Source organism: Hemiscyllium ocellatum, chromosome 13, assembly GCF_020745735.1.
Source record: "Hemiscyllium ocellatum isolate sHemOce1 chromosome 13, sHemOce1.pat.X.cur, whole genome shotgun sequence".
NCBI lineage: Eukaryota > Metazoa > Chordata > Chondrichthyes > Orectolobiformes > Hemiscylliidae > Hemiscyllium > Hemiscyllium ocellatum.
The window spans coordinates 81,855,920-81,874,364 of NC_083413.1; the positions used below are offsets into that span (position 1 = coordinate 81,855,920).

The following is an 18,445-nucleotide window of genomic DNA, read 5'->3' on the forward strand; positions in this document are numbered from 1 at the left end:
TAGAAACTCAATCAAGTTAGTGAGAAATGATTTCCCATGCACACAGCCATGTTGACTATCCATAACCTATCCCTGCCTTTCCAAGTAAATATAAATCCTGTCCCTCAGGGTCCCCTCCAACATTTTGCCAATGCCTGACGTCAGGCTCACCGATCTATAGTTCCCTGGCCTTTCCTTACGACCTTTTACAAATAGTAGCACCACGTTAGCCACTTTCCAGTCTTCTGGCACCTCACCTGTGACTATTGATGACACAAATATCTCAGCAAGGGGCCCAGCAGTCACTTCTCTTGCTTCCCACAGAATCCGAGGGTACACCTGATCAGGTTTTGGGGATTTACACTTCTTTACGTGTTTCAAGACATCCGGTACCACCACCTTTTGTAATATGGACGTTTTTCAAGATGTCACCGTGTATTTCCCCACATTCTCTATATTTCGTGTCCTTCTCCACAGTAAACAATGATGCACAGTACTCGTTTAATATCTCCTGTGGTTCCACATAGAGGCTGCCTTGCTGATCTTTGAGAGGCCCTGTTCTCTCCTTAGTTGCCTTTTTATCCTTAGTATACTTCCAAAATCCCTTTTGGATTTTCCTTACTCCGATTTGCCAAAGCTAGCTCACGTCCCCTTTTTTCCCTCTTGATTTCCTCCTTAAAGATACTCCTACTGCCATTTTACTCTTCTTAGGGTTGACTCGATCTCTGCTATCTATACTTGACATATGCTTCCTTCTTTATCTTAACCAAAACCTCAATTTCTCTAGTCATCCAGCATTCCCTACATGTACTAGCCTTTCCTAGCAGGAACATACTGTCTCTGGACTCTCGTTATCTCATTTTTTGAAGGCTTCCTGTTTTCCTGCTGTCACTTCACCTGTGAGCATTTGCCCTCAAATCAACTTTTGAAAGTCCTTGCCTGATACCATCAAAATTGGCCGCCTTCCAACAAAATTGGCCTACTTCCAATTTAGCACTTCAACTTTTTGATCTGGTCTATCCTTGTGTCCATTTCTATTTTATAACTAATAGAATTATGGTCACTGGCCCCAAAATACGCTCCCACTGACACCTCAGTCACCTGTCCTGCCTTATTTCCCAAGAATAGGTAATGTTTTGCACCTTCTCTGGTAGGTATATGCACATACTGAATCAGAAAATCATCTTGTATACACTTAACAAATTCCTCTCCATCTAAACCCTTAACACTATGGCAGTCCCAGTCGATATTGGAAAGTTAAAATACTGCCCTATTATTCTGCCCTTTACTGCCCTATTATTCTCACAGATAAGTGAGATCTCCTTAGAAATTTGTTTCTTAATTTCCTGCTGACTATTGGCGAGGATTCTATAATTCAATCCCAATAAGGTAATCATCCCTTTCTTATTTCAGTTCTACCTAAATAACTTCCCTGGAATATCCTCCCTAAGTAAAGCCATAATGCTATCCCTTTCCCTCTCCTTTCTTGCTCCCCCCCCCCCCCCCCCCCCATCCTTTCTGTAGCATTTGTATCCTGGAACATTAAGCTGCCAGTCCTGTCCACCCCTGAGCATGTCTCTGTAATTGCTATGATCTCCCAGTCCCGTGTTCCTAAACTTGCCCTGAGTTCATCTGCCTTCCCTGTAGGCCTCTTGCATTGAAATAAATGCAGTTTAATCTATCAAGTCCGACCTTGTACTCTGCTTTGTTCCTGCCTGCCCTGACTGTTTGACTCACTCCTTTTCCCTGCTGTACCAGTCTCAGATTAATCTCTTTCCTCACTATTTCTGAGCCCCAGTCACCCACCATACTAGTTTAAACCCTGCCAAGTGGCTCTTGCAAATCTCCCTGCCAGTATTTTAGTCCTTTTCCAATTGAGGTGCAATCCATCCTCCTTGTATAGATCACTTCTACCCCAGAAGAGATACCAATGATCCAAAAATGTGAACGCTTCTCCTTTGCATCAGCTCCTCAGCCACGCATTCATCTGCTCTGTTCTCCTATTCCTTGCCTCACGAGCTTGTAGCTCTGGGAGTAGTCCAGGTATTACTACTCTCTGATCTCCTTTGAGTTCCTGCCAACTTTCTATATTGTCCCTTCAGAATCTCATCCTTCCTTTGTCATTAGCTCCAATGGGTACAACATCCTCCTGCTGGTCCCTCTCCCCTTTGAAAACAATCTGCACCCTCTCTAAGATATCCTTGACCCTGGCACTAGGGAGGCAGCACACCATTCTGATTTTTTGCTGCAGGCTGCAAAAATGTCTGTCTATGCCTCAGACTAGAGAATCTCTAATCACAATCGATTCCTTCGAACCAGACGTATCCCTCATTACATTAGAGCCAGTCTCAATACCAGAAACTTGGCAGTCGGTGCTACATTCCCATGTAAGTCCACCACCCCCCATATTTTCCAAAACAACATACTTGTTTGAGATTGGGATCGCCACAGGAGACTCCTGCACTACCTGCCTATCCCTCCTACCTTTCTTGGAGTTAACAGACCTGTCTGACTGTGTATCTATGGTTTTTCTCCCTTCCTATAACTGCCATTATTACACACCTCTTACTCATGTAAATTCCTTATTGCATCTAACTGCCAATCCATGCCATCTGATCGGATTTGCAACAAAAGACACTTCCTGCAGACATAATCATCGGTTACATGGAAACTCTTCGTCAACTCTCACATCCAATATGAAGAACACGTCACTGTACTAAAGGCCATCTTTGCTCCTTCACAACCTACTGACCCAGAAAATAGCACCGTCCATTGCTCTAAACAGAACACTGCTCCAGGCTAACTTATGACTTATATTTTTAAAATTTAATCAAAGGACAGATCTCAATAAAATGTAATCCAGCAAGAACCCACTCTACTTACAACAAGGCTACATTTAAAAACTATGCACTTATCTGTTCCTGTGCTGTGAGCTCTCCCACACAGGTTCCTCCAAGGTCAGCTGTAAATTTTGCTGTTTGTTAATTTTTCCTAGATGCACCCTGATGTCCAGAGATACTTGAACTGAAATTGCAAAGGCAGTAACTGTGCAGATTTACTGCTGTCTGCTAGCAGTATGGGTTTCTTTCTCTGACCATGTGGTCACTGCCTTTGTCTGCCTTCCTCCTTTTTAAAGTGCTGTTATTTTGATATTTTATCCTCAAGTTCCAAAACAATGGAACAGTATACAGGTATAAAACAATAACTGCTGCTATTAGAATTCGAGGAAATCACTTCCAACACCTAAAATACCTGAGCTTTATCTGGGACTTTGCCAAATCATATTCACTCACCACCCCTGTGCTAGCGGTCTCCAGGTCCACTGACACTTTTCAAAGCCTCATCTGTTTTTTTCCCTTATCCTTCTTGCCTTTCTGTCCCTGTGTCTCTAACCTGCAGCTCTATTGGAGTTCAGTGTCAAATGTTGTTGGAAACCATTCTGTTGAAATGCCTGAGTATGTTTCACTGCGTTTTTAAAAATGCTGTCAAAGTGCAAATTGATGTGATGGTTCTTACTTTTGTTATGTCTGTAATTCTCCTTCTTCAGCAAAAAGCTTATGGCCAGGGTCTGATGGATGAAATCTGCCACCGTCTCAACCTTGTCGAGAGTGATTATTTTGGGCTGGAATTTCGCAACAGTCGGGGAAATGAGGTATGTAGTCTGGACAGTTCTGTGCTTTGATGACAGCAGTCAAATCTCAAAGCAGCAAATGTGTTGTCACTGCAGCTGTGCATGAATGGGAAAATTATTTGGCCAAGTAGGGGTTACACTGACTGTGAGCAAAACCCCTTTCCCCAAATAAATGATCTGTGACTAATGCAGTAACGTCTGAGTGCACGGACCTGTATGTAGAACATCTTCACCAGAGTATGCATATTTGTGTTGGTGTGCTGGGCGTTTTGCCTTGAGTTTGGTTGTAAATACAGATCATTGCAACTATGTGCTTGCCAAACACTCCTTTCCTTGTCTTTTTCTGTTTTGTCTCTCCTCGCCTCTTTAATCCCTTTTCCTTCTAATAGACACTAAAGAATCACTGAGCAGTTTCGAATCCTTTTCATAGAGTGAAGCTGGGCATGGAATTGAAGTTCAGTCTAAGCAGTGGTTTATTGTTTATTTCAGTATTTCCAATTGATTTCTTGGTTGAAAATGATCTTTGATCAGGTTCAGTGATTTTCACCCTACCCCTGAAGCCATGCTTTACTGAAGGAAAGATAGGGGACAAGTTGAGTTCATGTTTAAAATGAAATCTACAGCCTTTCATTTTGACCATGTCTTTAGAATAGAAACCTGAGACTGGGATCAAATGCATTTTATGCCAAACTCTCTAAGGAGGAAGTGGTTAGATAAACAATACCGCTTTACTCTGGAAGGAGAGGGGACAATTATTTAGGGAGGGAATTCCTTTTGTGAAGCCTAGGTAGCTGCACATTACTGTATGTTGAAGTTTTCGATTGGGTCATTCATCACCTAGAAACTTTTGGATTTTTTTCAATTGTTATCTTTTTCTCCCCTTTGCCAGGAGATTTTGTGATCACATGCAATGGACTGATGTGTGTGGAAGTTACACCATATCAATGGACCAACATCAGTTCTTTTCATATGTCAAGGCAAAACTTTGACTAAATAACCAACCAGATGAAACAAAATAATACTCCTCTTAGAACAGTCCAAACTCAGCCACATCTATAAAGAGCAAGTTATTTCTGAGAAATTGTAATTGTTCTTTGAGGAAAAAGTTTTTGATAAAGGATATCAATTGAATGTTCTGTGCCCTGCTTTTGTAAAAGTGTTTGAGTTGTGACCCACAAGAAGATTTGCTTAAAATTAAGAAACCCAATGTTGAAAGGATAGAGAATTGGTTTAAAAGAAATGGATAGAGCATTTTGGCTGTTGGATGCATTTTTGAGCTGGAGGAATGTAATAAATGGGTTTCTCTGAGTTAAAATTGCTGTTATCATACATAAATCATGACTTCTGCATAAGAGGCATAATGTCAAAATGTGCACGCGTTTCAAGACTGGGGTGAGTGTTTCATCTGAAAGAGTTGGAATTGTTGAATGTAAGTTTTCGGCAGCGAAGTGCTTGCTTAAATATGAAGTGACGTTTTTGGGAGGAAGAAAATGAAATGTAAGCTATGTGATTAAACTTCAAAGTAAGTAGGGAAGCAGAGAGACTTGAAGGTTCAAGTATATAAATTTCAAGCAGGAGGGCAAGTTAACAAGACTAAAACTAAAAAAAAATGCCTGTCCTAACTTTTGGAAAGGGCAGATATGATGCAAAATACGATTAAATTATTGACTTGGACCGTAGTTGAAATATTCTGTCCATATGTATGGGGATGGTGGTGGGGAAAGTGGCCTGGGGAAGATGGCCTTTCTCTAGGAACGTTGTCAAATCTTTGGAATAAATGTAGAATTTTGTCATGGTTCCAGAGATGAGGCTTTCCTAGTGAAAGGAGAGTGAAGCAATCTGGACTGTCTTCAGTACGCTAAAGAGAGGTAGATGATTGAAAGCTGGAAATGTCATGCTGTTTGGTGTGCCGCTGACTTGGGGATAAATTTATGATCATAAGAAGCGGGGAAGAAATTGTTTTCTTTTTATAAAGTGTTTTGTTAGGCTATGGCACTGTCCTAGCAGAAACTGGTCAAAGTTTAATCTGCAATAACTTGTAAAGCGCATGGGATAAGTCTTCAGAGAAAACAAATGTTTAAAGTGTGTGGAGGAGTCCTGGTTGCTTTGTTTTTGGTCTTTTAGGGAGTCAGTCCAAGAGTGATAGCCCAAATTGAGAGAAACCAGGGGAACGTGTTTAAAGCAGAAATGCAATAGGCGACAAGCATTTCATGCGATATGTAGCTTTCTCCCCTGTTGCAAAATTCAAAGAATGTAGCTTATTTCAGAATTCTGTGTGCAACCTGCAGGATTTCCCCTCTTCCTGACTTTGCATTCTCAGTGGTAGCCCCCAACTAATCTATCAAATGTCAACAAATGAAAGTAGACAGTAAAGTATACTACAAGTCCTGGAAAATGGACAATGCTGTGAGGTCATTTTGTAGCACATTTCCAATATCATGTTTAATGTTCCAATTTATTCCCTTTTTGAATTATGTGTAGATATTTATTTAACTGGTCGAAGAGATGACATGAATAAATTAACTACTTTCATTATGAAGTTCCATGGTTCATAGATGATTTTTTTAAGATGACAAAGAAATGCCATCAGACTGTTTGTGTTCACACATGTGGAAAATGACATGCCCATTGTCATTCCCTGTTCCAGTGGGTGTAGTATCAATGTGAACTAATTAAACAAGGTAGAGGGATAAAAGCAGGTTCATGATTGAGGAACTTTCTGGGTATTTCTCAATTTAAGATTGGAAATTAGTGCCTGCAGCGAACTGTGTTCAGTTAATGATGCTGGGCAGTGTTTAGGTTACAAACCTGTTGGTGTTTTAAACTGCTGCTGCAGTCAGTGATGGGAATGTGCTGACCAGAGATCACCTTGTTCAGCACCCCTCCCAATCTGAAGTTTTACAGATGTGGAAAAAGTACATTCCTGTTGTTTTGGGCTTTTTAAAAAATATTTTCTAGTTAACTCAAACCTCTGTAGAGTAAATAGTTGGAGAGTGCGAGTCTTTGTTTCCTGTTCCAGTGCATCTGCTCCTTAATATCTCTTTATGAAATGTCTAACATCCCTCAAGATGCAACCAGGGTAAATTTCTTTCCATACTTCACTATAGTATTGCAACAGCTAGAAGATTGTAGAGTAAGTGATCCATTTAAAGGATTGTGCTGGACAGTTGACATGACCCTGGGCAATGAGCGTTGTCTGATGAGAACAGACTCAAAATGAGAAGTTTCATGTCACGTTCCAAAAGTCGCCTAATTTTACTTGACTAGGCTGATGCTAGAACAGGTGCAGTGTTCATGGAGTGGCCCTTCCACTGTCCAGCTTATTTGCAATTGGTTAATAACTGAAGAGCACCTTTATTTAACACTCCTATTGCATTACTGTGTGTGTTCTGTCAGTGGTACAGTTGTTTAACTTTTTACCTTTACAAGCAATCCTTGTCTTTTAATACCAATTATCACTTAAGTGTTAAGTTTTCAAGTGTATCAGTGGTGCTTTGTCATTGGTAATACAGAACTTGAGTATTGCTAAAAAAATCCCCATTCTGTCAAAGCTTTTCATCTTGCACTTACAAAGGCAATTCACGAGGGCCAACAACCTTTCCGTGGCATCTAAGAAGTGAGAGCTGATTGGTTGGCAAGTAGACATGAATGATGGGGGTAGACATGAATGCCCCACTTAGATTGTGACGGTCAGATAACTGTCAAGGTTTGTTCAACTTAAACCAAGCGTGTATGCTGGTTAACACATCGGCCAAAAAATGAGAGAATGGCTTTCATTTGTTTTGACTTGGAATAAGTGCAACACATCTATGGGACTCTATTAACAGATGTGATGTCCCAGCCAGTGCAGTGGCATCACACTGAGCCCAAATGACTGTTTTGGTTGATTGTCAGCATAGCTCTTAGCACGGACAGGGATATTTAGCAAATGTTGTCCAATCACATAATCATTTCTAATTTTGGACACTGCTTTGGACTTTTCAATCATGGGCTGTTTGGCAATGGTCAGTACCTGCTTTGACCAGTGGAAAGGATATGAAATTTGATATGATCTGCTAGTCCTTGGGATGTAGACCCTATATACCTAGCATCTGCAATCCTTTAGTTCAAAGTTTCAAATAACCCATGTTTTCAAGGATTTATATGTCCACAAGATATAGCATGGGAATTTCATACCCACCAATAGGCTTCAGAGTAGTCCTTGTGTTATCGTGGTTAAGCTGGAAACGTGTTTGACTCATAATTGTTGTTGCGAACTATTTTGCTAAACATGCACATTTCCTCTCCTAAACATCCGTTTATAGTGAGAGCATAGTTTCTTTACAGATGTTACAGATCTTGAGATATTAACTGTGCTGGTTTGCAATTTCTTTGGTACAGAATAATTTTGAGCAGGACAGATGTGGTCACAAGGAGAAGGGCTTAAAACTTATAGTTCAGCTGTTTATTTCCAATTTTTGTTTACACTCAAAAACATTAGGTAGAGCTACTACACCTTTGATGGGAAATAATTAAATTTTATTATCAATATTTTATTATCAAGTGTCAAGATTTACCAAAGAACTGCAGATGCTGGAGATCTGAAATAACCAAAAACAGAAATGGTTGGAGAAACTCTGCAGGTCTGGCAGTATCTGTAGAGAAATCAGGGTTAATGTTTTTTAGTCCCATGACCCTTTGAAGAAAGATAACTGGACTCGAAATGTTTACCTTTCATCTTCACCGATGCTGCTCAGATCTGTTGAATTTCTCCAGTGATTTCTGTTCGAGATGTAGATATTCATGATCAGAGTTTGCTCCCAACAGGACAGATAGGCACTGTCTTTTTCATCTTGCTAATTTGGCTATGGTCTCCTCTTGGGGTACTAACCTCACACCATATGGTCTAGAACTTTAGATGATGTGAAATCCTGAAGGGTACAGGTTATTAAAGATGTTCAGGATCTTTATTGAAGATGGGGTTGGCTTCAGTCATTTATATTAGCATTATATAGGAAGATGTTCTCGATTTAGCCATGTATTATGCAAATTGACAATCCCTACCTTTAGGATTATAAAAGTTTAATTAAATATGACTTGTGTCAATAAATTTAGTTATCAAGAATGGACTGACAGCAGGCACTTGGGTAAAAGGTCTAATCTTTTTGTACAAATGTAATTTTGGTTGTAAATTGCATTTAGCTGAAATCTACAATTTAAATTCTAAGATTCCTAGCCTTTAACAAGATTTCCAGTGTAGGACAGTTGGACTTGCTTAAAGAACTAGCTGAAACTGGTTCCCTTGACTGGGTTAGGGGAGGGGTGAGGGGAGCAAGGGGGGGTGGGGAGTATATAAATCTAAGAGTCAATCAACATATAATGGTAAAGGTTGCAAAAAGAATAAAAACAACTTCAAAGACCTTATCTGAATGCATGCAGCATTTGAGACAAAACAGAAGATCAAGTGCAAATGGAAATGTGCAAGTATGATCTGGAAGCCATTGCCGGCAGGGTGATATGGAATATTGAAGGGTAGAGGACAATTATGATGTTCAGAACGTTTATTAAAGGTGGGGGTAGCTCCAATCATTGATACTAGCATTATGGAGAGAGGGAGAGGTTCTCGATTTAGTGACCAGATGTAGGGATGGCTTGTGTAGAGATGAGAAATGATAAGGGCAAGGAATGACTTGTGGGCATGATATATAGGCCCTCTTACAGTAACCACATTTCAGGGTGAAGCATAAAGATGATAATAATGGGACTTTGTGAGAAAGGCATAGTGGTGATCATTGGAGATCTTGATCTATGTATAGACTGGAAAATTTATATGGATCAGCCTCTATCAGTTACTTCAAACCACATGTTCTGGAGCCAAAGGGTCCAGTTTAGTTTTGTGCAGTGGGATGGGATTAATTAAGGACTTTGAAGTTATGGCACTCTGGAGTGGCAGCAATGATAATGTGATGGAATATTCCTTCAGTTTGAAGGAGAGAGGTGTGGGTCTGAAACCCTTTAAAACTAAACTAAGGGAAATTATAAATGCATGAAAGCAGAGCTAGCTAAAGTGGCAAATTACGGTAAAGGATAGGTCAATAGAGTTGAAGCAGCAGACATTTACGGAGGTATCTCAGAATAGATGCATTCTACCAAGTGAGAAAAGGTACAAGAATGGACTTGCCGTCTGTTTAAACAAGTAATAGGGCTGAGTATGGAAAGAATCGGGAATCTAATTTCAGGTTCAGCAGAGAAACGGACAACTGAGAAAGGGGCCAATCAACAAAGGACTGAGGGTGTGTGCATTATACAAAACAAGGTAAATGAGTTTGTAGCGTAGATTGAAATAGATGATGTTGTGGCTGCAAGGGGATCAGAGCTGCGAACCAAATATCCAAAGATACACATTGCATTGAAAGGACTGGCAAATGGGCATGTGGTAGAATTGCCTTGTCAATGAAATTAAATCAGTAATAAGTGGTCTAGAGTTGAAAGGCTGTGTGGGTAGAGTTAAGGAACCACAAAGGAGAAGTGATACTGATTAAATTGCTGGAGTTGCAGCTGACAAGTCCCTGGATTCTGATGAATTTCATTCTTGGGCCTTGAAAGAAGTGGCGATTGAGATATTTGCATATATTTTCATTTGGTAAAACTCCCTGGATTCAGGGACAGGCCCAATAGTTTGAAAGATAGCAATTCTAATTTTTCAACCGGAAAGGGAGTGTGACAGAAGGCAGGTAACTACAGGCCAGTTAGCTTAACATGTGTCTTAGGGCAAATCTTAGCTGCTAATGTAGAAGTTATAGCAGAGCACTTGGATGAATTCAAGGTAGTCAAGCAGTCAGTGTGGTTTTGTGGAGGGAAAGTCTTGTGACCAATCTATTGGAGTTCTTTTGAGAAAGTTCCACACATTGTGAATAAAAGGAAGCATCAAGTGTTGTTGCAGAAAAAAAAAGTTCATGTAGAGTGTAGGATATGGAAATGGATGGAAGATTGGCTGCTTAACAGAAAGCAGACAGAAGGCATACCTTGGATGGTTTTCAGATTAGCAGGAAGTAATAAGTGTTGTCCCATGGGGATCGGTACTAGGCCTTTCACTGTTCACAATTCATACAATTGATGTAATTGATAGGTTGGAAGGTATGGTTGCAGCATTTGTTGGTGACACAAATAGCAAGTTGTGAAGCGAAGGTAATAAGGCTACCAAAAAATAGAGGTTAAGTGAAAGGCTAAAGTTCTGGCAGATGAGGTAAAATGTAAAATTGCCCATTTTTAGATTAGATTCCCTACAGTATGGAAACGGGCCCTTCGGCCCACCAAGTCCACACCGACCCTCCGAAGAGCAACCCACACAGACCCATTCCCCTACATTTGCCCCGACTAGTGCACCTAACACTATGGGCAATTTAGCATGGTCAATTCACCTAACCTGAACATCTTTGGACTTTGGGAGGAAACTGGAGCACCCGGAAGGAAACCCACACAGACACTGGGAGAATGTGCAAACACCACACAGTTGCCCAAGGCTGGAATTGAACCCGGGTCCCTGGCGCTGTGAGGCAGCAGTGCTGACCACTGAGCCACCATGCCGCCCCCTTTTTATAGGGATAGATGTTGACCAGTACAGAGGAGAACTCTCCCTCTGTCTTCAAATGCCCAGAGACTTTTTTGTTTATGTATCCACCCAAGCGGACAAACAACACCTCACATCTTATTTGCAAGGTAGCATTCTCTTGTGCTTAACTCCCTTAAAATAGTAAAATGGCAACCCACAGTCTTGGACTGAGAACCAAGGATAGCCAGAGCTGAGACAAACGCCACAGATAAGACCCAGCTTGTTTTTCAAATTCTGCCTGAACGCTTTCACGTTATTACAATCTCTTATCTTAATGTTGCAATTTATATTGTACTGTTGTTTTGTTGTAATAACTTTACAAATATTAATGAAAATTCCCACTCCCTGGTCATTCTGATTGGCTAGTTAATGCAATTGGCGTGGTACGTGTGGATAAACTGGATGAAGATAGCACAGCAGTCGGTTAGACGCTAGTGATGCCAATCCCTGGAATAGACCCAGGGTCCCTCTTAACTCTCCTCCAGTCTGCGGCCTGTTCACTAAGTGTCAGCATTTGCATACAACGTCAAAGTGCAGGCTGAGTGAAAGAATGGGGTTTGTACAAACTTTACACAGTGAAATGTTCATGAACGCTCAGATCAGCCTGACTCTGCAGTGGGGCTACCAGGAAGAGAATAGAGGAGGATTGTTGAGAGAGGTCTGTGTAATCTGTGCTCTGTGCTGAGTTGTTTATCTGCTGCTCAGTGTGTGGCATTCCCGTCCGGGTGGACTTGCTGAAAACGAGGTGAGGTGTGATTGCCTGGGAGGTGCAGGCTGTCAGAATTCTTGCTGGTTGGGAAACCATCAAGAGTGAGAGGGCGGTTCTCTCTGAGGAGAGCTGCTGCAGGGGAAGTCTAATGTTGTCCAGCTCCTTTCAAAATGTAAGTGTGTTTTAAAAATCAGGCCCAGTCTACTTTGACATCGATGTTGTTTGGAATTTTTGTAAATTAGAAAACACTCGCTTCACTCTGGGGAAACTGACAATATTTGATTAGATTCCCTACAGTGTGGAAACAGGCCCTTCAGCCCAACCAGTCCACAACCTCCAAAAAGTAACCCAGCCAGACCCATTTCTCTCTGAGTAATGCATCTAGCACTACGGGCAATTTAGCGTGGCCAATTCACCCAACTTGCTCATCTTTAGACTGTTGGCAGAAAGAATTTTAAAAAGTGCATTATCTAAATGGTGAGAGCATGAAGAGCTCTGAGATAAAGCGGGTCCAGGCATCCTAGTTGATGAATCATAAAAAAAACTGGTGTGCTGATACAACAATTAGTTAGGGAAGCTAATAGAATGTTCAGCTTCAACTTTGTGGGCACTACTGAGGTCCCATCTGGAGTACTATGTACAATATTGACCACCTCATTTAAAGAAGGATATAAATGGCTTGTGAGCTGTTTAGACTTATATCCCAAATCATTTCAGATCCTTTGCAAGGAAAGGTTAGGCTAGGCTTATGTCTGCTGGAGTCTTTATATGTTTCAATGAAGTTGCATAAAATGTTGAGGGATCTTTATGGGATGTGTGTGGAGTGGATGTTTCATCTGGTGGGAGATTGTAGAAGTAGGGATCACTGTTAAGGGGTTTCCCATTTAGAGCATGAGAATTTTTAAAATTCTCTCAGATGGTTAGAGTCTTTGGATTCTCTTCCTGAAAAACTGGTAGAAAGTTTTTGAGCTGTTTGTATGGGAAGGTGGGGAAGCAAAGGGATGAAAAACTATTAGAGGTGGGCAGAAATTTGGATTTGACGTCACAATTGATTAACCGCTTACTGGATGCGTGATGTGTGCAAAGATAAGTTTGATATACGCTTGTTTTAAAAAAATAGTGTGACAATTTTTGAACATACTTGAAAAGGAGTGCCTTCCAATAATGGAATTAGCTCTCAAGAAGGGCATATTTGGAATGAATTGCTGGAGGAAGTAGTAGATGCAATACAATTACAACATTTTAAAAGAAATTTGGATAGACTTTGTGAATAGGAAAGGTTCAGAGGGATATCAGCCCAATGTAGTGAATGGGACCAGTTTAGTTTGGGAAATCTGGTCAGCATGGACGAGTTGGACCGAACGGTCTGCTTCTGTGCTGTATGACTTGATAAGTGTGATCTCGTTAAATGGCAGAGCAGGCTTGAAGGGCCAAGTGGCCTTCTCCTGTACCTAAATTGTGTATAGGTATGATTGGAATGCTACTCACTTCAGACAGATGGGGAGGAGAGACTGGGGAGGGGGGGGGGACCTTTTTAGCACAGGGCGTGGGCTGCCGGGGGAGGTGATGGGGCTAATGCGATTGCAACATTTGGAGGGCATCTAGATGGTTGTATGAGTGGGAGGGATATGGGCCAAATGCTGGTAAATGGGACTAGATAGGTTGGGATATTTGGTTGGCATGGGTGAGTTGGTCCAAAGAGTCTGTCTCGGTGCTGTATGTCTCTGACTGTACTGATCAACAGAACCTAAACTTGTAACATTGTGATATTTGTGTTGTTGGAGTTCCACTGAAAACAATTCCTATGGAGAATTGACTTGCTTTAATTGTAGATGTTAGTTGTTTTTGAAATAATGCAGCTTTTTACAACCAAGTTGACTTGTTTTTTTTATGTAATTTGCTGGGAAGTGAGGGCAAGGTCTCTGCTTCATCACATTCCACCCTCCACCTTTAGATGACCTACACAGCATGCCCCTTTTCCAACTTCCCTACACCTTTGTGCTTCTCACTGTTCTGTGGGCCCATTCTCTGGCTTAGTCCATCTTTGAGCTCATTGCTCTTGTGCTCCTACTAGCCTCTCAAACTGCGTTGAATTTCATGGCCCATCTTATTGTAATATCTCAGCTGTTCCCTCCTCTCTCGTGCTGTCACCTGTTCGTTGTTCCCACACTACATCTTTTATCGATATGTTACCTCACAGGAGCAGCCTGGGAAATATCTATGTGTTGCACTCTCGGGGCTCTCTTTTCATCGGTGGGCTCAAATTCATTTCATGCATCATTGGTCTGGATGTGCTGCTGATTTTTGAAGGGGGTGCTCAGTCCAGACAAAGTGAAAAGGTGTCCGCCATGTTGGATCAGCTTCTGCTGGAGCGCGAATTGGCAATCTGCTTCAGAGACTCCAGAGAAGGCACTGGTTCGTCAAGTTATTAGTTTTGATATCAGATTTGTCAAAAGTTGTTGGGGAAGTGTTCTGACTACTGTTTTGCAATGAATTTTTGCAGTTTAAGTGCAGGAAATTCAATTATTCTATCCAGAGCAGCTCGTCAAAATGGAATGCAGTGAGACTTTCATAGTGTTCGATGCCCAGGATTGACATTTGGGTGTTTCCATACAAACAGATTTGTCTAGTGCTAAATGCAGCTCCGTAAAAAGAAAACTGCCTCTTCTGGAAAAATAGGCTAGAGCAATTATAACTGCCTGTTTTTAGAAAAAACATTCAGACTATGTGGAAAAAGTGACTGCTGGAAGCCAAGAAGGGGAAGGGTGAGGGGTTTCTTGGGATAGCTTGAGTATTTTCACAGCTGTATGCTGAGAAGGGGTTGTGGTGACCAAGGAAGGGATCTTAACGTCTTTAGCTAATTATAGAAAAACGTACTGAACACATTTTTGAGGTTCATTTCCAATAGTGCGCATTAAGTCATTTTGCTTGGAATATAAACAACAAAAATGCTGATTGCAATTCTACCAGTTTTTGTATTCACAATTGACTGAATCTACAAATCCTAAACCTGTGAATGTAGTGCACATTTTTAAGTATTATACAGGACCTCTGGTGTAATCTTTGAAGGAAACAGAGGGGATTGAAGGTTAAGTAGACTGGACCTATATTCCCTGAAGTTTACAAGAATGAGTGCTGATTGCATTCAAACATACAACATTCTTAGAGGAAACAACAGGAGAGATGCAGGAAGGATGTTTCTCCTGATTGGGGGTTGAGAACCAGGATTGTAGGGGCGAAACAAAGCCTTGGAATAAGGGGCATGCTGTTGAGCACTGTGGTGAGGGCAGATTTCTTCACTGTGGGCGATGCATCTTTGGAATTTTAAATAAAGACATTAAAGAGTGGAAGCAGGCAATTTGGCCCTTTGCATCTATCCCACCATTCAATCCTCCACTCCAATTTCTTGCCTTTTCCTGATAACCCTCGATTTCTTCTTCTTCAGAATTCTGATTTGAATAAATGTGACCCAGTTTTACAATCTTCTGTGGTAAAGAATTCCAAAGGTTGACTATAGTCTGAGAGAAGAAATTCCTGCTTATCTGTCTTACCGAGGTGACCCTTGCTCTGAAGTGATCCCACTGGTCTGAGACTCTTCCACAATGGGAAACAACCTCTCCACATCTAACCCCTAAGAATCTTGTATGTTTCAATAAGGGTCTGCCTCAAATCTACTAATCTGCATGGAGTACAAGTTCAAACTACATGATCCCTCCTCATAAGATAGTCCTCCCACGCCCAGGGTCAACCCAGTGAACCAGCTCTGGGCTATTTCCATTGCCAATATATCATTCCTTAGGTAAGCGAACCAAAGCTGTTCACCACATTCCAGCTATGGTTGAGCAAAACCTCCCTATTTTTGTACTCCATTCCCTTTGAAGTAAAGGCTAACATGACATTTGTCTTGCCTGTTAACCACTGAGCTTGGATGCTAGCATTCTGTAATTTACGCACAACGACTCATCGGTACAGATGTTAGTCCCTCGAACCTGTTCTGCCATTTAGTGAGATCATTGCTGATCTGTGGCCAAACTAACTCCATCTAATACTTCTGCTAAACAAAAAAAAAATTGTCAGATGCTTAAACTACCATTTTTGGAAGAGTGTTCAAGACCTCTACTATCCTTTGTGTGTAGAAGTTCTTCCTAAATTTTTCTTGAATGGTGTAGCCCTCCGTTTTAGATTATACCCCTTTATTCTAGAATCCCAAACTAGTGAAAATAGTTTATCTACCCTGTCGTTTTCTGTTAATATCTTGAAAATTTTGATCAAATTGTCCTTTAGCCTACTAATTTCCAGAAAAAACTGGCCTAATTTGTATAATCTATCCTACTAACTTAGAGTCATAGAGATAGAACATAGAAAAATACAGCGCAGTACAGGCCCTTTGGCCCTCGATGTTGCGCCGACCAAAGCCTACCTAACCTACACTAGCCCAATAACCTCCATATGCTTATCCAATGCCCGCTTAAATGACCATAAAGAGGGAGAGTCCACCACTGCTCCTGGCAGGGCATTCCGTGAACTCTCAACCCGCTGAGTAAAGAATCTACCCCTAACATCTGTCCTATACCTACCATCCCTTAATTTAGAGCTGTGTCACCTAGTAACAGTTGACTCCATTAGCGGAAAAAGGTTCTCACTGTCTACCCTATCTAAACCCCTAATCATCTTGTACACCTCTATCAAATCTCCCCTAAACCTTCTTTTCTCCAATGAGAACAGCCCCGAGTGCCTCAGCCTTTCCTCATACGATCTTCCTACCATGCCAGGCAACATCCTGGTAAACCTCCTCTGCATTCATTCCAATGCCTCCACATCCTTCCTATAGTATGGCGACCAAAACTGCACACAATACTCCAGATGAGGCTGCATCAGAGTCTTATACAACTGCAACATGACCTCAGGACTCCGGAACTCAATTCCTCTACAAATAAAGCCCAGTACACCATATGCCTTCTTCACAGCACTATTTACCTGGGTGGCAACTTTCAGAGATCTGTGTACATGGACACCAAGATCCCTCTGCTCATCCACACTACCAAGTAGCTTACCATTAGCCCAGTAATCCATCTTCTTGTTACTACTACCAAAGTGAATGACTTCACACTTAGCTACATTGAACTCCATTTGCCACCTTTCTGCCCAGCTCTGCAACTTATCTATAATCCCGCTGTAACCTGCCACATCCTCCTTCGCTGTCCACAACTCCATGTACAGCTTGGAAACAGACCCTTCGGTCCAACCCGTCCATGCCAACCAGATATCCCAATCCAATCTAGTCTCACCTGCCAGCAACTGGCCCATATCCCTCCAAACCCTTCCTATTCATATGCCCATCCAAATGCCTCTTAAATGTTGCAATTGTACCAGCTTCCACCACATCCTCTGGCAGCTCATTCCATACACGTACACCCTCTGCATGAAAAAGTTGCCTCGTAGGTCTCTTTTATATCTTTCTCCTCTCACCCTAAACCTATGCCCTCTAGTTCTGGACTCCCTGACCCCAGGGAAACAACTTTGTCTAGTTGTCCTATCCATGCCTCTCATAATTTTGTAAACCTCTATAAGGTCACCCCTCAGCCTCCGACGCTCCAGGAAAACAGCCCCAGCCTGTTCAGTCTCTCTTTATAGCTCAGATCCTCCAACTTGGCAATATCCTAGTAAATCTTTTCTGAACCCTGTCAAATTTCACAACATCTTTCCAATAGGAAGGAGACCAGAATTGCACGCAATATTCCAACAGTGGCTTAACCAATGTCCTGTACAGCCGCAACATGACCTCTCAACTCCTGTACTCAATACTCTGACCAATAAAGGAAAACATACTAAACATTGTCTTCAGTATCCTATCTACCTGCAAATCCACTTTCAAGGAGCTATAAACTTGCACTCCAAGGTCTCTTTGTTCAGCAACACTCCCTAGGACCTTACCATTAAGTTTATAAGTCCTGTTAAAATTTGCTTTCTCAAAATGCAGCACCTCTCATTTATATGAATTAAACTCCATCTGCCACTTCTCAGCCCATTAGCCCATCTAGTCCAGATCCTGTTGTAATCTGAGGTAACTCTCTTCGCTGTCCACTACACCTCCAATTTTGGTATCATCTGCAAACTTACTAACTGTACCTCTTAAGCTCGCATCCAAACCATTTATGCAAATGATAAAAAGTAGAGGGCCCAGCACCGATCCTTGTGGCACTCCACTGGTCACAGGCCTCCAGTCTGAAAAACAACCCTCCACCACCAGCCTCTGTCTCCTATCTTTTGAGCCAGTTCTGTATCCAAATGGCTAGTTCTCCCTGTATTCCATGTGATCTAACCTTGCTAATCAGTCTCCCATGGGGAATCTTGTCAAATGCCTTACTGAAGCCCACATAGATCACTTCTACTGCTCTGTTGTCATCAATCTTCTTTGTTACTTCTTCAAAAAATTCAATCAAGTTTGTGATACATGATTTCCCATGCACAAAGCCATGTTGACTATCCCAAATCAGTCCTTGCCTTTCCAAATACATGTACATCTGTCCCTCAG

General features: G+C 41.5%; 1 protein-coding gene across 2 annotated transcripts in view; it reads left to right on the top strand.

The window, feature by feature from the left end:
- Window positions 1-18,445, top strand: part of farp2 (FERM, RhoGEF and pleckstrin domain protein 2) — a 193,049-nt gene that overhangs the window by 52,769 nt on the left and 121,835 nt on the right. For both annotated transcript variants that reach the window (XM_060835025.1, XM_060835026.1), the window contains exon 3: window positions 3,527-3,631. In XM_060835025.1, coding sequence (XP_060691008.1) covers window positions 3,527-3,631 — 105 coding nt within the window. The remainder of the gene's footprint in view (window positions 1-3,526; window positions 3,632-18,445) is intronic.